The sequence below is a fragment of the Tauraco erythrolophus genome, chromosome 7 (assembly GCF_009769465.1).
Source record: "Tauraco erythrolophus isolate bTauEry1 chromosome 7, bTauEry1.pri, whole genome shotgun sequence".
Classification (NCBI taxonomy): domain Eukaryota; kingdom Metazoa; phylum Chordata; class Aves; order Musophagiformes; family Musophagidae; genus Tauraco; species Tauraco erythrolophus.
The window spans coordinates 26292262-26316762 of NC_141471.1; the positions used below are offsets into that span (position 1 = coordinate 26292262).

Consider the following 24501-nt stretch of genomic DNA (forward strand, 5'->3'; position numbering starts at 1 on the left):
CATCTTAAAAGTACCTAAAAAAAATTAAATGTACCTAAAAAAAATTAAATGTCATTAAAAGTGATGAGAGAGGAGGTTTTCATTAGATTGCACAAAATATTTTTTTGAAGTATCAGAGCACAACTGGAAAAAATGGAGGTGATTTTTTTGCAGGATGGGCATGCCAGGGACGGGATTGTCACTTCTTCCAAAGGTACAGAAAACCTCCAAATATGGCCAACAATAATTTATATTTCGTTTTTGTAAATTATCACTAGCCTTCTAAAGAAAGGCATTGTGTTTAAATAGCTAAGTCTATAAATGTTCGGATAATGATCTAAAAATAAGAACATGTTTTTGCTCATTTTTAAAGGAAAAGCACAAAAATGAGGAAGATGATTTGAGTAAACTACAAGAAAAAGAAGCATTAGTTGAACAGCTGGAAGCAAAACTTGGAGAAGAAGAAAAAAATTCATTTCAGCTTAAGGAAAAATTATCAGATGTCAGTAAATTACTTGACGAATTGAAAGAACAGATTTCACTAAAGGACCAGGAGATAAGTAATATGAAAGTTGAGCTTACCACCTATAAACAGAAAGAAAGACAATGTTCTGATGAAATAAAACAGTTAATGGGAACTGTGGAAGAACTGCAGAAACGATGTTACAAAGACAGCCAGTCTGAAGCTGACATGGTGCAAAGAATGGAATTAGAAACACAAAGGAGACTGGCACAACTTCAGGCTGAATTAGATGAAGTGCATGGCCAGCAGATTGTGCAAATGAAGCAAGAATTAATTAAGCAACATGCAATGGAAATAGAGCAACGTCTTTTGCAACAAAAAGTAGAATTGGAGAAAATTTCAAGTCTATGTTTGGATGAGAAAGTTAATAAAGATCAAATGCATTTAATGAATATCGAAATTAATGAATTGAATGTGAAATTGCAGGATGCTGATAATGAAAGGGAAAAAATAAAGCAAGAATTGTCACAACAGATGGAAGTCATTTCAGCAGAGAATTCTCTTCAGCAAGCTAAAATTGAAGATCTTTTCCAGGAACTGAATTTTTCAAGAGAGCAGGTTCAAAGAGCGAAACAAACTATTGTGGATATGGAGTGTAGATTAAATGAAGCTGAAAAGTACCAGGTTGTGATTGAAGATTTAAAAACTCAGCTGACTTCTGAGTCTGAATTTAGGAAGGAACTGGAATTAAAACATGAGGCAGAAGTCACAAATTACAAAATAAAACTTGAAATGCTAGAAAGGGAGAAGGATGCAGTTTTGGACAGAATGGCAGAGTCTCAAGAAGCAGAATTAGAGAGACTGAGAACAAAGCTTCTGTTTAGTCATGAGGAGGAACTTTCCAGACTTAAAGAAGACTTAGAAAAAGAGCACATGTTGAACATGGAAAGCCTTAAAGATAACTTGAATATGCACCATAAACAGCAGTTAGATGAGGTACAAAATGAAATGAGTCGAAGGATAGAAGCCATGCAATACGAAAAGGACAACTTAATCACAAAGCAAAATCAGTTGATATTAGAGATTTCAAACCTTAAAGATTTACAGCAGTCTATCGTAAATTCTGAATCTGAGGAAATGACACTTCAAATCCATGAGCTGCAGAAGGAGATTGAAGTACTTAGGCAAGAGGAAAAAGAAAAAGGTACTCTTGAACAAGAAATTCAAGAGCTGCAACTTAAAACTGAGTTGATGCAGGAACAAATGAGGGAGAGAGAAGATAGCCTTCAAAGAAAATGTTCAGAACTTGAAACACAAAATAACCTTCTTAAGGGGGAAAACAAAATTCTGGAAGAGAAAGTAAAAAGAATGTTGGTAAGCTCTGAAGAAAACGTCATTTTTAACAACAGCATTAGCTCTAAGTCAGAAATTTTGGACTTGCAAAAAAGAATAGAAAAGCTTATTACTGAAAATGAGCAACTTAAAAACCAAAACGATCAACTCCAAGAGGATACTGAAAGGCAGAAGAGTGCCTTTTCATTTACTGAGAAAAAACTTGAAGCTAATTATAAAGAGCTGCAGAAAGAATGTGCAAGTCTTCTGAAGGCAAAAACTGAGTTAGAAGAGAACATGAATAAGCAGGAAGCTGAATATAAAAGCAAACTGAAAGCTTTGAATGAAAAACTTCACCACTTACAAAGCAATAGGCCAGTTTTATTTAAAACTACAACTTCTGATTTTGAAGGAAGTAAAGAAATTAAGGTGTCCAGGGCAGACACATTTGAGGCTGGAGAAGTTGTTGAGAAAGATGCGACAGAACTTATGGAAAAGCTTGAGGTTACCCAGCGTGAGAAACTGGAATTATCCCTGAGACTTTCCGATCTCTCTGAACAGTTGAACTCAAAGCATAGTGAAATTTGTAATTTAAATGAAAAAGTGAAATCCTTAAAAGATGAGAAAGAACAAGTCCTAGCAAGATGTAAAGAACTAGAAGTCGTTATTAGCCGTGCTCAGAGAGGACATAATAGTAGTAATGACCCTAAACCAAAATGCTCTAAAGGAAAAACTCTAAAGACTGTTGCTCCAGCATCTGACAATAGAAATAAAACGCCTCGTTCAAGGAATAAAGTTGATAAAGGAATAAATGCAAGAGGAAAACTAGGTTCAGATAAAGATATCAGTCATGAAGTAACAGAAAGAAAGGAAGTTGAGCAAATCTTGAAACCAGAACAGCAGTCTCTTGTAGAACATTTGCATGGGATGACAGACAGGCTGACAGATGAAACATCGTTAATAGCCTTTACGCAGAGTGAAAATAATAATCTTCAGCAGCAAGTGGATGCCTTAAAATCAGAACAGGTATGTTACATAAAGCAGTATAGAAAATAATTTACCTATGAAAATTTGTAGGAGCCTGCTCTTGGAAATTCATATTTTCCCTGTTAGCTGCTTTGAAATACAGGTGCATGTGTGTGGCACTGTGGCCAACGGTTGAAAGTGGTTACATGAATGACCAGAATGAAAACCATAGTCAATGTGTGTGAGGATGCTATGTTTCAGTGAAAGAAATACTCTTCCCTTACATTTAGTTAAATCAATAGCAAATTAAATCTCCTTAAAAGATAAGGAGAAGACATCTAGAGCACTTCACACTTTGGTACAGCATTTAACTTACTTGAGGTGAAAACTTATTCAGGACTTAATTTTTTTGATCTCTGATTAGCTTTTCATTTCTCTAAGTACTCATTCAAACAATATAAAGAGATAATGAAACTCTTGAATTCTTGAGTCATCTTTTATCAAACTTGTGAATACTGTTCTTCCATTATCAAAATTTTTGTGTAGACACTGTTATCACTTCTGTAAGAAATGTATCTGGATGTGAAATGTGTGACGATAGAGAAGTTACGCATATTGTGTGATTCTAACCAATCTCTGTTTTGCGGGAGGAATCTTGCGTATATTTTTTGGTATTGTAAATGTATTGCAGGTAGTATGAAAAGGATTGTTATTTGCCAATAAAAATAGCTAAGTATTGAATTACCAGTATTTAATTAGGTGCTGGAATCATAAATCCGACTTTAAATTTATATACAATGATGAAGTTGAATATCATGCTGCAAGAAGTTATGCAACTAAGTTTTCTGTAGAAATAGATGTTAACCGGTCTTCCGCTGTTTTATTGGATTGGGTTTTTTTCGTGTTCTAAAAATCCACCTAACGGTGAACTAATACCACCACTGCCCAATTTTTTATTGTTGTTTATTATTTTTATGTTGTATTGTAGTTCATTCATTTCCTAAGAAATAAAATCACAAGCAAAGCCCCATTGGAAACAGTTGTGAGATTATAAAGCAGAGCTACAGCTGTATAATGCAATATTTTATTTTTTTTATGAGGCTATGGAAAGGATCTTGCAATTTCCTGCCATACAACTAAAAGATCATTATATCCATGAGGTGTCTAGAAACGTTTTAAAACTTGGACTCTGAATAGCTCAGTATTGGCATATCCTAAACACGTTTCTGCTTCAGCAGTAATGTTCTTAAAAGTGCAGACTAGAACTACAAGCATGGAAATCAATATTTTTTAAGATTTGCTAATAATACAGTCTTTTTCCTGTATTTAGATTTAACTTTCTTAACTTACTGTGTTGGTAGTGATATTTCTTTTATTTCATTGGGGTAAAGTTCGTTGGGATTTTGTTGCTGCAAAATAGGAATTTAAATGTATTGAGTTGTGTTGGGTTTTAGTTCAGTTTTATTTTAAGTTGAAGAAGTGTCATACTGTTTGTTACAATTCAATTTTTCAAACTATGTATATTTAAATTTACCTAATGTATACCATATGTGCAGCATTCCATTCAACACATTATTTATTTCAGTAATTTACAAAGGCAGGAATTTTTTTTGTTTTCTTGTTTCTCACTCTTTGTAAAATGTGTGGTTTTATTCAAAGACTGATTTACAGCTACAGATGGAAGCACAGCGTATTTGCCTGTCCCTGGTTTATTCAGCTCACGTAGATCAGGTTCGTGAGTACCTGAAGGCAGAAAAAGAGAGTGCACTTTGCAGTCTGAAAGAGGAGCTTGTACACAGTCATCTTCAAGAGATGAATGATCTTAAAAAAATGCATCAGCTGGAGCTCCAGACCTTGAAAATTCAACAAGCAGGTAACTTGACCACAATTATGCAAGTGGAGCTCTTGATATGAAAAAAAGTTTTTAAAGGAAAACGAGTTTATTCACGTAGCTGTCCAATAAAATGTTTTTATAGAATATTTTGAGGTGGTTTTTTGTACCAAATTGTTTACTCATTACAAGTAGTCTATTATTGAGTATATTACTCTTTAAAAAGACAAAAAAAAGTAGTAATATAAAAAAAAGAAGGAATAGGAAGTATTACAACTCATGTTTTGCTATTTGTATTAAGTCAGTTAATTGTAAAAAACTATATAATAGGTTAACCTGTAACGTTTTATTCCTTATTGGATTAATAAGTAAAGGCATCAGCAAAATATTTTTGGGCTTGTTTCGTTCTCGGTTCTTTGAATTCCTGCACTGACTCCCTGCCCACATTAAGTAAGCTTCTTTGCTACTACTTTTTGCCTGGGTGAACTTTTATGTTATCATGATGGCTTTCTATCCCTGCTTTTTCTGTCATCCTATGATTTGCCTTTTTGTAATTTTTTTGGCATAAGTTATTTGCCCTCCAGTATGTTTCTATAAAGTTTAATCTTTCTAGAGGTCACTAACACACAAAACCACTTCTCTTGAACATGCAGTTCTACTATAATAACTGAATCCGTCTGTGTGACGGAACAAGAAAGAGGGGAAAAAGAAAAGCTATGCCTTTTTAAGAGCTGAGGAGGCAACCTCACTGAGGCAGGAAATTAGGGCTTTGAAAAGTTTTTTGGCATCTAGTGTTTAAAAATAATATGAATAATTTGTATTCATAGATAATGAAGTCAAATCTACACAAAGACTTATAGAAAAACTGAATGAAGCTGTAACTGAGGAATGTTCTAGGATTGCTCAGGTAAGACTTAACAAAAAGGGTTTTAAAATGGAAATTTTGAAAATGAAAAATTACGTGTACAGTGAGTTATCATATTTTTGTACATAATTTTTAACAGGTTTTCTTTGCAACTTTTCCCTTTGTATTGATCTCACAATAGAGACTGCTGAACCCAGCCTTCAAAATTAATATTGCAAGGGTTTTGTCTTTTTTTTCTAAGCTGTTTCATGTCCTTGTCCAGATGATTCTTCTGTCTTATACCTAGTCTTAAATCTTCTATCTAATGTTCTTCTTATATCTGCTAGTTCAGAAGTATTTTTTCCCTTTCTGTATGTGGCTGGCTCTATGGTTTTGATTTAACAGCGATCTGATGTCACGCACATACTGACGCACAGGACGTCACTCGTATATCTGTGTTAATGCAGTAATTTCTTTCCCAGCTGCAGCGTATCTTTCAAAGACTTAGGAGTGTCTAAGGATCCAACAAAATTGCTGTCTATGTTTTCTTCAGTAACTAAATATTACAGTCAAAAATCGAAGCTTATTTTTGGTCTGTATTCTAGTATCAGCCACCAATAATACTGTTTTACCATATCTTGTGTTGTAGAGTACTAGTGATCAATGGCCCTTACAGGTACTTTTTGGCCAGCAATCAAGTTACTTATTAAACTTATTTCCGGATAAAGTAAGCTACTTTAGTCATTCATTATAAACCATGGTTTTCCGATCTTAAATGCTTCAAATGGTTGGTTTTGATGTTTGTTTGGTTTTTTCTTCTTTGCTGGACTTTTTTCAACACTTTCTCAAAAAAGTGCATAGCAGAACTTTTTTGCCTGAGAGCCAACATAGGAGAGATTAAGCAAGACTCAACGATAGCTCACAGAAAGCAGTAGCTGATGAGAGTCTTTGGGCTTTAGTTGTTTCACAACTGGGAAGAATACTGCCAGTCTATATGATTCCATGTTGAGCTTTTGGAGAAATTATGATTTTACTTTTGTAAGTTGAATTTGCTGTCTGTTGAGTCCAAAATCTTTATATAAAGAATCCCATTGTGTGCTCTGAGCCGGCAGTTTCTATTTAAGTATGACTTATCTTCAGAATGGATAAATCTTCTGTTTGACTACTCATTGTAAGTATGGCAGCTATTCCACTGGCACCAACAAACATGAGGCATTCTGTTTATTATTTGCTTGAGTTCTTTTATGCCATCCCCTTATTTGTTCAATACTTAGGAACAAGATGAGTTGTTATCTCTAAAAAGATACCAATTTCTGCCATGGGGAATCCTTCTGAGTAAAATTGCTCTTTATAAGGATGAGACATTTACAATGTAAATTTACTTTCAGCATTTAAAAAGGCGGCCTTCCTCTGCAAGATTTTAATACTTGGCAGTTCCAAATTAAATAACGATTCCAAAATATATGTATTTATGTTTAGCTGAAAAGTCTTTCCATGCCTGTTTCTTTTATAAGGGGTTTTAAAGATTGTCTAGATTCTTCTGACACAACAGAACATCTATGCCATCATTTCCACAGAACATAATACTTACAAAATACTACTTTCCTGCCACCATTTTTTTTTTTTTGGTTTTCTTTGTGAATTGTGATTGATAAATTAATTAAAAGAGTCTTCACTTTTTTTTCTTTGTTTCATTTGTTGTGCAGATTTTGTGTGACAAACAGAATGAACATTCTTCAGTTGCTGTAGAAGTTGGTGATGGGGAACAGGAAATTTTCTGTAGACCTGATGTGAAAGAAAAACTGAATCTAGAATTACCAATACACAGAGGTCAAGCTCAAGGTAATGGCATTGTACTATCATGCTGGTTAAAAACCAATGCTGACTTCAAGTATTTCAGACTGGCAATTATGCCTTTAGTTGTTCAGGTGCTAATTAATGTGCCTAAATAGCTGCTTTAGAGATTTCCTCACTATTTTGAGCCACTTTTATTTTTTATTATGAGTACTTTCTTGTGCTGTTTTCATTATAGTGGAATTTGGTGAAAAAAGTGTTTTACTTTGTTTTTATCCTCTTTTTGTAGAAGAAGCTAACAGCTCTACCCAAAAAAAAAAAAATCATGTATATCAATGCTATATAAAAATGCATCCAAAATTTGTAAGGGACCTCGCTTGTTTCAGTAATATGTAGTGTTTAGCAGATAATGCTTCAGTGAAGAACTTGAGAACAATTCACCGTATTAAAATTTATGCTAGAATGTTTGATTATTTTTTTTTAGAAGGCTCTGGTTATCTGTGTAATTTAGCTGTGCAAGAACGTATGGATGCACTTCTACACAAGATAATGGAAGAATATAGTAGGCTGAAAGCACTTCAAACCCAGCTCATGAAGGATTGTAAACAGGTAAACTTTTTATAGCATACGAGTATATGAACATTTGATTTTTTTTTCTGTTGCATGAATTCTTTCTGGATGAGCAAATAATGTGTTTGAAATTGTGTTCATGTATCCTGGTTGAGCGGCAGAGCAAGGCAATGATATGGTAAAACGGAGAGAGCTGTTATCCATGTCACAGAATCTTGGAATGGCTGAGGTTAGAAAGCACCTCTGGAGTTTAACTAGTCCAGCCCGGTGCACAAAACAGGGTCGGGTAGAGGAGGTTGCCCAGTACAGTGTCCAGTGAATTTTAAAAGTCTGCAAGGATGGAGACTCCACAAGCCTGGTGGGCAACCTTGTCTTCTCATTACATCTTCGCAGCTCTCTTGGCCTCTTCTTGTAAGACAAATGTTCCAAGCCCGCCATCTCCTTCGTGGCCCTCTGCTGGGCTCATGCTAGTATGTCCATTTCTCTCTTATTTGGGAATGCAGCACTGAACCCAGCACTGCAGATGTCTCATCAGTGTTGAGTAGAGAGGATCACCTTCCTCAGCCTAATGGCAAACACTCTTCCTAATGCAGCCCAAGAGGCTATTGGACTTGTGTCATAATACCACATTGATGGTTCCTGTTCAACTTGGTGCCCACCAAGGTCCCCAGGTCCTTTTCTGCAGAGTTGCTTTCCAGCCGATCAGTCCTCTGCATGTACTGGTGCACAGGGCTATTCCTCTCTAGGTTGCAGGACTTAGCCTTTGCTTTTGTTGAACTTCATGAGACTCCTCTCAGCCCGTTTTTCTGCCCTATTGAGGTCTTTTGGAACAGCAGCACAATCACCTGATGTATCAACCACTCCTCACAATTTTGTACAGTCTGCAAACCTGCTGATGGTGCACTCTTGTCCTGTTATCCAAGGCATTAATGAAAAGGTTGAACAGTATTAGCTCTGGTATTGACTCATTAGGTATACCACTAGTTACTGGCTTCCAACTGGGCTGATCGCAGCCTTTTGTGCCCAGCAGTTCAGTCAGTTTTCAGTCAACCTCACCATCCCCATCCTTCTTTAGTTTGTCTATGGGCATGTAACGGGAGGTGGTGTCGAAAGGTTGGTCAGGCATGATTTCCCTTTCATAAATCCGTATTTACTGCTGCCAAATGGAGTTCCTTCTCAGCTTCATGTGTTTGGACATGGTTTCCAAGATATTTGCTCCGTCACCTTCCCAGAGATCAAAGTGAGCCTGTAGTTCCTCAGGTCTTCCTTCTTTCTCTTCTTGAAGGTGGGAGTGCTCTTATGTAGTTCTCAGAAACCTCCCTCAGTCACTGTGACCTTTGAAAGCTAATTGAGAATGGCCTTGCTCCAGCTCCCTCAGCACTCCTTGGTGTATCCCATCAGACACCACCAAATTGTTCATGTACAGTTTCCCTAACCTGATCCTCCTCCACCAAGGTTATCTTCCTTGCTCCAGACCTTTAAACTCATGTCAGGGGCCTGGGATTCCTAAAGACAAATTTTATCAGTAAATTTGCAGTTAAATACTTCTGTGTATTAAATAGAGTGCACTAACCAATTATATCTAGAGATGGTTGCGGGTCACATGTATCGATGGATGGATATATGCATACAAAAAAATTTGTATGTGAAAACTGCATCTTGGGCCTGAGGAGATTATTATTTTCTTGGAGAGGAAGTGTAGTGCTCCTGGAGTCAGAGGAATTATGACTTAACAGTTTATATCTAGAGAGAGGAATTTGAGATTTACAGTGGATGTTCTGCTTAGGCTAATCAACTAACTGTGAACGTATACCTGATCATTCAGACAGTAAAATGAAACATGTTGTTACATGGGTTACACTATCATATGCAGTTGCTGCTAACCTCTCTTATACCTTTATAATTGCAGTTAATATTTTTGCATTATTGCTAGACAAATTATTGTCATTTGTATTTACTTAATTATATTTTAGGTCAAAGAACCGTGTCTGTCTCCTTCAGAAAGGAGGAAAGAAGAGGAATCTAGCCATCTGGAAACAAGAAAAGAATGTCTGCAGACCCCTTTACAGGGTCTAATGGGTAAAAAGATGCATATGCTGTTTTCAGTGTATGTATATTCAGAGGGAGAGAGAGAGAGAGTACAATGGCTTTAAATTTTATCTTATTTAAGAGCTTATTACAGCTTGAGACACATAAGAGATTTTTTACTGATTTTGCAGTATGATACTCTGATTTTCTTAAGTCTCTAAAATATTTTGGAATTACATTCTGTGAAACAGTTTTGGTTTAGTATTTTTCAATTTTCTGAAGTTAAAGTTCCATTACCCATACCGAATATAGTTTTGCAAAATGGAAGATTAAGTTATAGTAACTTGCTCTGGAAAGGTAATTGATAAGATATCAGAAGAAATTTTTAACTACAATAATTGTTCAGTCCACTGCTAATAATTTGGGAGAGAGTTAATGTAATTTATTCCGCTCTGCCTTCAAATAAACTACATATAGATCCTACGATTCAAGAATACTGTTCGAAGGAGATAGGGGACCTTAAAACACAACTTGAAGAACAGCATAGTCAAGAACTGGAACACCTTCGATCCTATTTCCAACAGCAGCTGAAAGAAAGTGAAGAGAGGTACACTACAGAGATTGTCCATCTCCAGGATAAGCTTCAGAGTGCTGGGGTATCCTCTGACCACACAAGGTATTAATTGGTTCTTCAATGCTTATGACTTTGCAGAAAGAAGCATTTCAACTAACCATTCATGTAAAGCTACATGTTTTACTTCAAAATTTGAGAAATTCTGTATGAACGCATTACTCTTATGTTGTTTTGTTCCTTCAAGAGTTGTTGAGTGTTACAAAGAAATGACATAAACATTGCAAACTAAATAGTGCAGCATTTAGAATTTATTACATTTTTACAATTAATAGAGGAAGATTTTATAATTGGAATAACATGTAAATGTCATTTCATGCATAAGAACTTTTTAGCAGTAATTTCAAAACTTCAAACAACAGACCACTTTTAACTCTCGAAACTCCAGGCAACATACTTTACGTCTAAAGACGCGAGGTGTAGCATAGTTGCATGAAATTGATTTTCTAGAATTATATGTAGCAAAAAAGGTTGTGACAGAAACACTTTCTGGCTTTCACCAAGTATTGGGCTGTGGGACATACTCATCAGCCTCCTCCTGGCCCTGACCATTGTGGCCATTGAAACCTGAAAGAGGTGCAGGTGTCCTAGGGGATCCTGACAACTGCGGACCTTCTTCTGTTCCCTGATTCTGTCACTGTCTCCTTGGATGTGTTCAAGGAGGGTGCTTTTGATTGTGCCCTTTTCAGTGTCATCTCTGGTTTCCTGTTCTTCCATTTTTGAACCTCGTATTCCTTCCTTTTGTTTCATTTACTATACTACAAATCCACTCAATTTCTCTGCATTTTTCTTTTATCTGAATCTCCTTTCTGTGAGAGACAACTGTCAGACCAGTGCCCAACTGTAAAAGGGAAATCAGTAGACTCAGTGGCAGTAGGAGATGCTGGTAAGAAGGGGGAAAAATTGTCTACATGCTTATAGAAATTGTTAAATGTTTCATATACCACAGTAGTCATAAAAAGCAAAAGGACTGTAGTAGGATAAGTCCTTAGAAGTTGAGAGGAATGAAGATAAAAGTTTTTTCCTTCAACCATGACCCATCAGAATCCAAACAGCTATTTTTCTTTATCATTTGATCACTACCTTTTCTCAGCCATCTGTGTTTTTCTAACTTTTAAACAGTTTTCCTTTCATTCCGTAAGATACATTTCTAGTCTTGGAAGTGGCAAGTAAAATAAACAGATTTTTTCCTCATACAAATTAATACTTTTATATACTTGTTTTGAGGTGAGTAAGAGGTCACAGTTCTGTCAACGTTTATGCATCTGTGAGATTGAGGCTGCAGTTTTATATCATTGTTTTCCACTATCTCTTGTAGAACCAATACACTCTTATTAGCCTGAGCGCAGTTTTAAGGGACTGTATGGCTTTTTAATCACTTACTTTTTAATTTTATTTAAAAAACAAAAACAAAACCAAACAGTTTAATGTTCTGGACTCTTATTTCAGGATTAACTAAACCAGAGCAAAAGAAAAGCTTCACGGTCTAAGTAAAACCCTAGTGTAGTTAAGATTGTAAGTCTCATAGACAATGAACTTACCTTCTAACTTAATCTATTTCGTAACCTGTCTTTTAGCAAGGTGTTTATTTCTTTGTGGTAGCAGATCACAAATACTGGTGGGGATTTTATTTTTTTAGGTAGTTTGATACTATATCTTATCCTTTTGGCGCAGTGTGTTTCTTTTAAGTCTTTTTCAATATGTAGCGAAAGGGGAGCTAGAGTTTTGGTGGTGTGTGGTGTTATTTTGGTTCTTTAGCACTCTGAATATATAGAGCAGTTCTGTTGGAAAGGACAGTCTCTCAATATATTTCAGCATGTTGTTACCTAAATATAAAATGAGTCATACTAGATTTCTCGCTATTTTCATGTGTATGCCTCACCTATCTAACACAAGAAAGAAAGCAGTGCATCTGTTTTTAAGCATGGATTTAAAAGAATTAAAATAAATACAACCGTTTTCTAGGTGCTTTTATGGCTTCATACACATAGCCGTTCTGGTTTCTCTTATATTCTTATGACTCAAACAGCTACTTTTGTTTTCATCTGATTGTGTATAGTTATTGAGCATAAACCCTTCTCAAGTAGCTTCAAAAGTTAGTGGTTTGTGAAGTCCTTGGCAAAAGTGACGTTAAGATTTGTTACATTGAGAGGAAAAGCTAGGGTTTGGAAGGTGGGTGAATTACAAAGTTAAATGTATGAAATTAACGGCATGGGAAAATGTGTGTTTTGAAGAAAATATTTACACTTACTAGTCTTTAAGTGGATGTGATGTATATGCATAGAATGCATATTTGAATAGATGAAGAATAATGTATATTGAACTACTGCTTATTTTTTCATTTCACCCCTCTGCTTCTTTCGCCATGTTTAGTGTATCCACAGATTCACAAATAAAACTAAAAGAAGTCTGCAGGAAAGTGAAGTGCACTGAAAATCTCCATCAGCAAAGAACAGATGAAGCACTCGAGGTATCGTATAACTCAGTTGACAGCTATAATACAATGTAGATGCTGTGGGTTCTAAGGTGAAATTTAAATATGAACTAATATTAGGATGCATTACAGTAATTGTCATCTTAATACTATGCTGAAAGTCCATGTTAGAGGAAAAATATTTAAATTTTGCTGAAAAACATTTCTGGAAATTATGAGCAATAAAACTTGCTTTATTTGTCCTGGGTTAAAATTTCATTTTCTGGGTTTTTTTTATTTCTTCTCTGAAGCAAGACGTTTGGGTTCGTCTGCTTCTTACTAAAGTGGAAAAAAGTTAGTGTTCAAATTGTGGGACTTCTTCAGGAGTCTTTAAAATATTGTGACTTTTCTATAAACACTAGCTATGAAAGAAGAGCAAATTAAGTGAAATCCTAGTACTTTTGAAGTATAGGCTGCTCAGTTTAGAAGAAATTTGAAAAAGTAATCCCAAAGATTGTAGAAACCAAATGCAAATGGCAAAGACTTCATACATTCCTCCTCTAGTACTGCTGAAAACCTGGCTTAAAAATTCTGCATTTTGAAAAATAGTGATGTTGTTTTGTACTGTGATCCTCTGCTTTCTCACCTGTTTTCTCTGCATTTGACAATTTAAATAGTGCTGGAAGAAGAGTTGTTGCAAACTCAACTTTTAACATTAATTTTTAAGTGGAAACAAGGCGAAGTCTTTTACCCAGTTCTTTTATGTTGTGGTACAAAATTAGGTGATTTGCATGAAATGAAGATAACCTAATTGAGGGAAAAAATCTCTGTCAGATTGAAACACTTAAAATTAATGCAATGAAAATACAAATACATGATCTGAAATTTCATGGTTTTCTTACAGCTTGCTAGTGAAATTGAAATGCAGAATGATCTGGATGTTGTTCAGTTGCTAGAAAAACAGTACCAAGAAAGATTAGAAGAAGAAATAGCAAAGGTATTATTTTTATTTTCTTACTTTAAAACATTTTAAAAATACTGTAATTTTTATCATTAATCGCCATTTCTGACGATTCAGAGAGTTGCAATACTGTATGCTAACTTTTGTTTGATTTATTTACAAGGAATTGTTTTGTTCTGATTCTGAATGGGAAAGTCTTAAAAAAAAAAAAAAAAAAAGTGAAACATTTTGTGGTTTTTTTTGTAGTTGTTTGTCCTATTCCTAACTCATAATTTTTGTGTGTGGGTGTTCTGCTTTAAAACTTCAAAGAAAATAGGCAACATGCAACATTACTTGACACTCCAGAGGCTTGAAAAATTACTTGAAAATTACTTGAAAATCCAGAGGCTTAGAAAGTGGATTTCTTGCTACTGTAGGATTAACAGCTGATCAGTTCAAAAGATTCTACACTTAACAGTTTCACACTATTTTCTGATCATATTTTATTGTGCATTTTAATATATCGTGTAAACTGCATAGTTTTTAGTTCGATCTGGTGACTTTCTCTAAAACATGAGAAGTAAAATTAAGATTTTATAGGTAAAGTATATTATATTGTTTGTGGGTTTACTTACTTTTTGGCTTCCAAAAATATTTTCACTTCTTTGCAGAATGAAAAATTATCTCTACTTTCATTATGTCACGGCATAAATAAAAATCAAATTAACATAAATTAAAAATCAGAAAAAATAAAGGAATACGTCTTAAAAAGGTTTGCAGTCAAAGTTAAGGAGAATGTTATAACCAGCACTCGGTCATGACATTAATTTAAGTATTCCATGTTTCTGGAGTAGAAGTTCCATTTCTTTCATCTGCTGCCAAGAAAACCCTTCTTAATGGGAAAGCAAAGTACATGATTGGCGAGTGTTTTGTTAATCATAGAATTGAGTTGGAAGGGACCTTTAAAGGTCATCTAGTCTAACCCCTCCTGCAACAAGCAGGGACATCTTCAACTAGATCAGGTTGTGCGACCCCCATCCAACCTGACCTTGAATGTTTCCAGGGATGGGGCATCTACCCTGTCTCTGGGGTACACACCCTACTAAAAACTCCATCCCCCTCTTTCTTAGAAGCCCCCTTTAAGTACTGAAAGGCTGCATAAAGGTCTCCCTGGAGCCTTCTCTTCTCCAGGCTGGACAGCCCCAATTCTCTCAGCCTTTCCTGATAGGATTGGTGTTCCATCCCTCTGATCATTTTTGTTGTCCTCCTTTGGACCCGCTCCAACAGGTCCATGTCCTTCCTACGTTGGGGGGGACCCCAGAGCTGGACACAGTATTCCAGGTGAGGTCTCACGAGAGCAGAGTAGAGGGGCAGAATCACCTCCCTCGACCTGCTGGCCAGGCTGCTTTTGATGCAGCCCAGGATATGATTGACATTCTGGCCTGCGAGTGCACATTGCCAGTTCATGTCCAGCTTTTCGTTCAGCAGTACTCCCAAGTCCTTCTCTCCAGGGCTGCTCTCAATCCCTTCATCCCAAAGTCTGTATTGATACTGGAGGTTGCCCTGACCCAGGTGCGGGACCTTGTGCTTGTTAAAGGCAATTTAAGTTCAAAAGATAAGCTCATATTTTCTGGAAAGGAGAGTTAGGTTTTTCTTTTCAAATGTAACACTTCTGTGTTTATTACACTAAATTTTTCACATTTTTGTAGCTTATGCTACAAATAGCTGTATTCTAAACCTAGAAAAGAGCTGCTCACATGATTGGAAAAGGGGTTTATTTGTATTAGAAGGAAATACTTAGCAATATGAAAGTTAACAGCCTGTTGTAACTGCAACTGCAGCTATATAATTCCAGTAGAAGTTTATTTCTGATCAAATAAAATTCCTGTGCTGAGTATCAAACACGTGGCGCTGCTATCTTTATACAGCCCAAAATTCCATGTCAGTGAAATATTTACAAAGAATGCTTGGTTAGATAGAGGAAGCTTAACACAACTGCATTACGGTAATATGCCAGAACTTTTAAAAGTCACTTACAGAATCTTTTTGTGAAGAGCAAGATATTTTGGTGCTTAATAATATATTTTAATTTAAAGTAGCATCATAATTTATTAAAATACCTTAAATACAAAATGTCTGTATTTGAAGACATGACTGCTGATGAGATTGGAAAGATGTCTGTGTTTTTACCTTTCCATTTTCCTCTGTAAAAAAAAAATAAAATCATAGTTCAGAACTTTTAGTAGTTTTATTTATATTATTGATGGTCAGCAATGAGATTTCTTCAGCAATAGGAGATGCTGCGAAGTTTAAACTAAAACAGATCTTTCTTATTTATTCAGGTAATTGTGTCAATGAGCGTAGCCTTTGCCAAACAGACTGAATTGTCAAGAATCACTAGGCAGAAGGAAGAAGAAACACAAACACAGATTGTACATCAACAGGGAATGCATTTTGAAGATAAAGAACAATGTAGTGAAGAAGAGGTTGACATCCCTCTTAGAAAAGCAACAGAGAAAGACAATAAGCATGAAGAAGGGTTGAAATCACTTTGCAAGGAACTCAGTGAAGAGTCTGGTGAGATGAATTCACTTGCAGAACAGCTTCATTCTAATAGCAGGCCTGGTTGCATAGTAGGACAGACCACACATGCATCAGTGATTTCTGAAGAACTTTTTTCACATGTCAAAGAGCTTACAGCAGAAGAAACACAGGTAAGTGTGGGGAAGAAAAAAAAAAAAGGCAGTATGTAGCACCAGTAGCAACGTATCTGAATAATCTTTCCAATGGATTTACGGTTCTTTTCAATGAGAAAATTGCAAAGAAAGAAATGAAGATGAAAATTCTGTTTAAATATTTCCCTTTCAAAAGGGTGGCAACTTTAGACCTAAATTATCTACCTTTCTTTCCTATGTTCTACTTATCATAGCATTATGCTATGCTATGAGGAAAGGAAAATAACACATTACATGAAAATAGATTATTCCATTTCATGGATAAAACTGTATTGCAGGCAATAAATTGTGTAAAGAGTTTTTGTAAGCTAGGAAGGAGCAAATTAAACATTATTTTTAAAGAGTTTGAGTCCCTTGTGATAAAGGATTTCAGCTGAACACAAAAATCATAAAAGTAATATGTAAAATACATATTTAGCGTTTCACAAACATGAAGCGAGGGGTAAAGTGTGGAATAAATATGGTAAAAAGTAGTTATAGATTTTGACTCCACAATTTCATCCTATTTCTTTAGTTAAATTTGGTACTAGTTGGAGCAAAAATAACACTTTCAAATTTGTGCAACAGTTAAATATTCTGATCTTGTATTATCTTGATAGTGAATAAACTGTAATATTCCTGCTTGGATGATAACTGTAATCTCAAATTCTGATGTTGTTCACACGCACACTCACAAACATGTATGGCTGCCACTGCGTTTTCTGTTCAGATCCCAACCAGCTGAAGAGCATAAGAGTTAACACTGTTCACAGTTATTTTAAAAAAATTGTCTTTTAAATGGAGAATAATTTTAAGCCTGGAATTTCCAAGAAGCAGGCAACAAGATAATGCTTTCATGATAGCTACTTTAATTGTGAAAGTATTTTCTAAAATTCATTTAAATATTTACCAGAAATTGTCATTGAACATAAAATGCTAAAACAGTTCCCTTATTTCAGCACTACAGTGAGATGATGGCATCAGACACACAAACATCAAGTCAGCTGTTGTTGTATGAGGAACGTTTGGAAGACATGCGACAGGAGCTAGTACGGCAGTATCAGGAGCATCAGCAGGCAACAGAATTATTGAGACAAGGGCACATGCGGCAAATGGAACGTCAGAAAGAAAACCAAGAGCAACTCTTAGCAGAACTTGAGAGTCTTAAAGTGCAATTAGCTGAGGTAATACAGATTTTGACTCAATGAGTTAACAAAGAGACATGACCAGGCAGATTTATGTTTGAGATACACACACACACATATTTACTATATGCATGCACACACACACACACATATGCACATTTGTGTGTGTGTGTATATAGAATCATAGAATTTCTAGGTTGGAAAAGACCTTAGAGATCATCCAGTCCATCCGTCCCTAATCCCCCATTAAACCATGTCCCTAAGCAGTGCATCCACCCTTTTCTTAAACATGTCAAGGGATGGGGACTCAACCACCTCCTGGGCAGCCTATTCCAGTGGCTGACAACCCTTTCAGAGAAGAAATTCTTTCTAACATCCAACCTGAATCTCCCTGACTAAGCTTATACCCATTTCCTCTTGTTCTATCACCCATCACTAATGTAAAGAGTCCCTCCCCTACCTCCCCACCATCCCTTCTCAAGTACTTGTAGGCTGTAAAATGAACATATATACATATATATGTGTGTATATATATATGTTCATATATATGTATATATACATATATATGAACATATATACATGCATGTATAAAAGGCATATTTCATTCATCAAAGCTCAGTCAGTGATGGATCAATTTAGACTTCTGTAAACCTGGAGAGAACATGCAGTGCTGCACAGCAGCCAGAAGAGTGAGTGAGATGCATTGCAGAGGCATTGTAGACCGTACCACCTTCTAGATACTTGGCCCTGCGCAGGACGCAGGATGGCACCCATTGACATCAATGAAGCCTCCATGGCTTGAAATACTATAGAATTATTCGGTTTTCCTCATACCCACTTGAGGTCCAAACTTCAACAGTATCTGCAGCTTTCTGCAACAATGTGTTTTGGCTTTTTCTTTTTTTTTTTTTAATCATGGCAGATTAAGTCCTTACTGGCTGTTACAATGAAACAAAATCTATGGGTTTTGGTGGGAAACACCACTGTTTCTTTGCCTTTCTAAACTTAACTTGCTGTCACTCTGCATCTATTCAAAGCCTATAGTATGTATGCTGATTAAACTCACTGATTTATCTTAATAATTAAGTCTTCAAAAATGTCATTTATAGACTTGTCTTCAAGGATTCCTTCCCTTGAAAAAGACAAAGTAAACAGAATCGAGAAGAATTTGTCTTACTCTGATTTATTTTCAACAATGTAACATTACAGAAATGCACGTGGAAAGAGTACTCAGTGAATTCTGAAATTCTTTAATTTCACTGTGGAGTGAAGCTTTAGGTTCCTTCAGACCTTATCTAAACCAGTTCTGTTCTGTTTATGTTTGAGCTCAAGGAGCTAGGGAGTCTAGAGAGCCATTCACTTGTATGCTAGGTGTCTTTTCCAGCAATATAAGGTGTCTGTTTCTACTAGCTGCTTTGTAGGTATCTTTCTATCATTTATCCTGATAATATTTCCTTTCAATGTATACATCCTTTCTCCTTTTGCCTCTCTATCAGTTTGCAACTCCATCTTCTGTCAGGGGTTCAAATTCCTGAAACTGGTGAAAAACATTAAGTAGAACTTATGCTGCTGGCGTTTCTTCAGTTTTTAATGCGAAGGATGTATATCCATAAGAAACACAGAGGAACGTACATATTGTGTTTAAGCCATGAACACTTGTAGCTCTTCTAAAAGAGAATTTATGTAGGCATTTTATAAAAAGAACTTATTTTCATCTCTATTCCTGTGCAAAACACGTACCATAGCATGTAATGTTTAGAAATTAATCTTCCAGTTTGCATTGTGACCACTGTTTCATAAAGAGCATACAAAGTGTATGAAGATCTTGAAAGTGTAAGATACCAAAAGTATTTATTAGCTGTATTCTATTCTAGAAAGCATTCAATGTCTTTATAACCATTTAAAGAAGTGGACTGAAATTTCATTGTGCAAAATACGTAAAAAATTAGAAGTGACAAGACTCACTAATGCTCAGAAGCTTAAAAAATTGTGTTTGCCTCTATAACACTTCTTTCTTAGCATGTCTCAATGGAGAATGACAGCCTGGTTGCAGAGAGAGAGAGAATGCTTTTAGAAGAACTGGAATCATTAAAACAACATTCCGAACTCGGAAAAGAGAGGCTGTTTTGTGAGCTACAAAACAACAGCACACAAACAGAGGTAAATATGGACTTTGACTTTCTTGGCAGCTGTGGCATGTAAAACCAGTAAGATTCCTTTTTACTACTACTCTTTTTGTGTAATATATTTCCTGAAAGATGTTGGATATTGCTTGAACAGAGCAAGTTTAAGAATCAAGAGGTGATACTGGTAGATGTAGTTTTTTTACTTCAGGTAAGCAGAAGCTAGTTTAACAGCACGAAGGTGGGGATTATTTAGCCATTTGCTCAGGTAAACACACATTTTCATATTGCTATAGCAACACCAACAAAGTAAAAGGACTTTTTAATCAGCATAACAAAGTTCTTTCTCATACGCCCTACCTTGGATTTCCTGCTTTGTTTTTACTGAAGTTTTAGTTAATTTTTCCACATAGGAAGGGTATTTATTGATTTGTAATTTGATGCAGTTTTATTAACAAATCACAACTAATTTAGCTTTTAAATTTCATACTCTACTGTGTATAAGAAGAATATGTTGATTCTGACATGACGGGATTTCTGTCCTTTTTTGTCTTCTCTCCCTCTGGAAAAACTTACTCAGAGTGAAAATGAAAACAAAAACGGTGTGAGAGAGCAGATCTTTGAGGATGAAGATGGAGGAAGAAAGTCTGATGAAACACCTTCATCTCTTCTTTCTAAAGAAAGGTACTTAGAACTGTTACGACAAAATTATTTTTGAAAAATTTTGAGAATTATGTTCTTGTTGTTAAATTAGTAATATTTGTAAGCTTTATTCTGACTGATGATAATGGCATTTTTTTTATTCTAGGTAACCATATTTCTAAGTTTACATACTTTAAATTAAACAACGTCTTGTTTTTCATAAAGCCTAACAATGTAATGGCATAGAGGATGAGACAAACCTTAGCCTATTTAATGTCTTTCGCATTACACACGTATAGAATCATATACATAATCTAACACATGTATTTGTATACATATTGTATGCATGTGTATGGAATGTTTGTATTAATATAATTGTTGTATTAGATAATACCTTTTGACTATTCTGTAACTTTTTACTCTGCATAGAGGAACAATCTTTTTGTCACTTGGAGAACAGAGTAAGTTTATAATGATAACAGGCAAATATACATTTAAAAAGAATAACTAGATAAAATATCAAGATAAAAGTACAAATATTGATAAATAGTTTGACTTTTTACATATTTTGTAAAAGAATTACTTTTAACACAAATGTGCTTTTAATATTTATGTATGTGATGTGTTTTTTAGTCTCAAAAAAGAAATCTTAATTTTACTGTTTCAACTGCAAATCTTTCTTGGTTGCAAGGATATGTGAGGGATAAAAAACACTTTGAAAGCAGGCAAAAATCAAAGGACTGATTAGTTTCTGTCCTGCAGGCATGTTTTTCAGAAGGCTAATGAGAAACTCATGAAGATTCTTTTAGAAGTTGTGAAGACAACTGTGGCCATGGAGGAGACAATTGGTCGCCATGTTCTCGGGTTACTGGATCGGACTGGGAAAGTCCAGCCTTCCAAAATAGCTGGATGGGACACAGAAACAGAGGAGTCAGTAAAACCCTGTGTCCGTGTGGGATATGAAAAAGGTACTGCTTGTATGACTTTCTATTTCATAACAAGTAACATTTGCATGCTTTTATTATATATTTAAAGAACCTTAGTTTTGAAATTTTTAATAAACTTTTTTTTTTCTTTTTTAAAAGCTGTGTGTCATTTGAATGCATATGACATCCCTGCTTAAGAGATAACATTTCAGGAGTTGTCTGGGTCATACCCGAAGCCAGTTACGACTCATATCTAGGGTCTTGTTGCAAAGCCTGCAACAAAATGAAAAAGTGATTGAGAAATACAAAAATATGTTTCTGTTGAAGGAGGCAAGGAGAAAGAGAATGAAACATAGCTCCTTGACATCTTCCACCAGCTTTATGCCTTCCTCTTTCCGTACAGGAAATGAGAACTCTTGTCAAAGGCTGTATCTCTACTAGCGCACTTAATGTACGTAGGGATGTTGCTAGTCACTGAGGCTGGCTGGCATGGGGCAGCCTGTATGTATATGCTTGTGGGCTTTCTTAGCCTCCTAAAGAGGGCGGTTGCATGCAAATAGCCTTTTGGAAACAGCTCCAGGAACCTCCTGACTGCCAAGACTTGCCCGTCAGCTGTTTGAAGGAGTGCTAGTTGGCAGAAGCCTAAAGGAGCGTTTTAACATTGTAGTTAATTGCTTACTGGTGTCTAAGAACTCTCTCAGGCTTTGTTTGTGAGTGTACTAGGATAGTGTCTGTCCATTTCTGTTTTAGGCAAGAACAGGCATTATATCATTTTGCCATTTAGGTACCATTTAGGTGCCATTAAGGTTGTGTACTTTCATGCTGGATCTTATGGGAAGGCAACATACAACAATCAGTTCAGCCTGAAACACGTTATACATCTGGATTTGGCGGGATTTTTAACTACTGTGAATGAGAAAAGGAACTGGAAGTCAAACACATTTCAGTATTAAGAAAGTATCAGCTGCAGAGTAATAATACAAATAGTAAATGCAAATGAACTTTACCTCTTTCATTCAAAATGTAGATTATAAAATATTATTTATTCCCTCTGGCTTTAAATATAGGTCACATTAAGCCTTGGGACAGGTTAAGAAAGAATGTGTGACTTTGTAGCACAGTGACATTTCTCTCAGTTGATTACTCAAAAGGTTATCTGCAGTGAAATGTGTACAGCTGCAGCCTAAGAATTCCGAAATTTTTCAAGTTAACAGCACTTTTATGCTTGTACTGCTGTTTCATTAAAAAACCTTGTAATTTTTGTTTTCTGCACCTTTCACTGTATTTAATTGTGAGGAAAATTATTTTTTGAAAGCTCAGACTTTTGAGGCTTTTCCTTTTTCCCCAAATTTTAGATTGGATAACTAAGCTTCTGGCCTTAGTTTTTGATACTTTTCCAGGAGACCTTAAAGATTGTCAACATCTGCTACTATAATTGAAGGAATTCCTTCTTTCAAAATGAAGTATTCTTGCGCTTTACTTTGGGTTGGGAAATGAGTAGAGTTTGCTAATGTTAAACCAGTTTAAAATATCTTCAACCACTGGCAACTATTTTCCACACAGTCTACTAGCCGAATGGTAAAAGGAGCAATGATGAGGCTCAAAGTTTACCACCACCTGCTTTTGTATTCTGAGATTAGTCTTAAATTATATGTAAACTGCATTTTAAATAAGTTTTATATATTAAAACCAGCAATTTATAAATATTCTTTGTATTCTTTGTGTTCTCATTGTATAGTCTGAGGTATGTAAAAAGCATTGAGATTTTCACAACATACATTGCCCAAAGAAATAAAAACGTGTTCTGATTATGAAGGAGGTGATCACAAGTTGTCACAATTACACGTATTGTGGTATTACCTAGTGCATTCACTGCACCTAATTCATAGTTATATCTTGCCTATTCAGAGAACATACACTGTTGCTTTTCTCTCTTTCTCCTTTGCTGAGAATATCGCTCCCTTTTCTCGGGTAATACTGTATGGACAAAGTGCTAATAGGTGATTGTTGCCCGTCACTACTCTCACATGTGCTTGCTCTGCATGGGCGGGTACAATGCACAATACCTGCGTTCACTTTTTGCCTGCCCCTGCACAGCAATGTACATACTTGTATTTGTCACTAATTGTTGTCATTAACAGTTCTCAATATGGATTACTTGCATTACATATGTGTAGAAAAACACAGTTTAAAAAATGTCTTTATTTAGTATTTTGAGTGCTTACAATATAGCCTTATGCCTGGCTTTCATGATACTACTGTCTAAAAACACTACAGTCTACAGTGATTAGATTGTATTGTTAATTTCTTGTGAAGTCTTCTGATGAAAGAGTGCTCTCTTAAATACAAGAGAACTCTATTCCATTCTGCTAGTGATGAAGTTTGACTGTGTTAACTTTTGTGTTTGCTATTAGCGTGTTTTGAAGAGGCATGTAGGGTTTCACTATTCTGTAACAATGCGATGTGTCTGTTATTGTAATGCCCCTCCTTGGTGTAGAGTGGCATTCAAGCAGTCTGCATACCAGTTGTATGCAGTATTCTTTTTTTGCATGTTTCCTTACATTCAGAAATAATTTTGAAAGGGGGGGAGTTCAAAGAAGAGAGTGAGGATTAAAGAAGATTGAAGCTTATAGTGGCTATAATGGGTGAATTTATAGTTTGTAATGTACCTCTGAGGTTGTATTCACAGTTGTCTTTTTTCCTTTCAAAATCATACAACAGCATCCTTGTTGTGTACATAGTTCTTCCACTGGGGTCAGACAGCTGTAGTAGCAGTCGTACTGTTTCATCAGCCGACATATGTGGTCTTTCTTCAAATGGAATTAGATGACATATTCTATCAGTGTTTTCAGCAACAGGACTGTTGTTGTTCATTTCCTAGACTTCCACTGGGAAGGCATAAACTTCTAAAAATGTTTCCCCTTTTTTTTCTGGAAGGTAGACACTACCGTATTTTAACCTGTGCATATTATTGTGTTTTCTAATACCTACCCAAACAGAACTTCTTTATTAATTAGGAAACTTGTAGGAATATATTTGTACCAATAAAGATCTATTAATAAAATGGAAAAATAATGTATTTAATGAAGTGAATTCTCTGTGACCTTTTGAACATAATCTATATTTATCGACAAGCAAAACTTAGCTTACTGTGTTTGCT

At 35.5% G+C, this 24501-nt stretch overlaps 1 protein-coding gene across 1 annotated transcript in view; it reads left to right on the forward strand.

Moving 5' to 3' along the window:
* The window catches only part of AKAP9 (A-kinase anchoring protein 9), a 123421-nt gene that overhangs the window by 49404 nt on the left and 49516 nt on the right, over positions 1–24501 (forward strand). The window contains 14 exon segments of the mRNA XM_086614890.1: positions 353–2800; positions 4400–4613; positions 5399–5478; positions 7122–7257; positions 7697–7818; positions 9753–9858; positions 10285–10483; positions 12812–12908; positions 13756–13848; positions 16134–16505; positions 17465–17689; positions 19670–19810; positions 20354–20457; positions 21178–21383. Of these exon segments, the coding sequence (XP_086471016.1) occupies positions 353–2800; positions 4400–4613; positions 5399–5478; positions 7122–7257; positions 7697–7818; positions 9753–9858; positions 10285–10483; positions 12812–12908; positions 13756–13848; positions 16134–16505; positions 17465–17689; positions 19670–19810; positions 20354–20457; positions 21178–21383 (4543 nt within the window).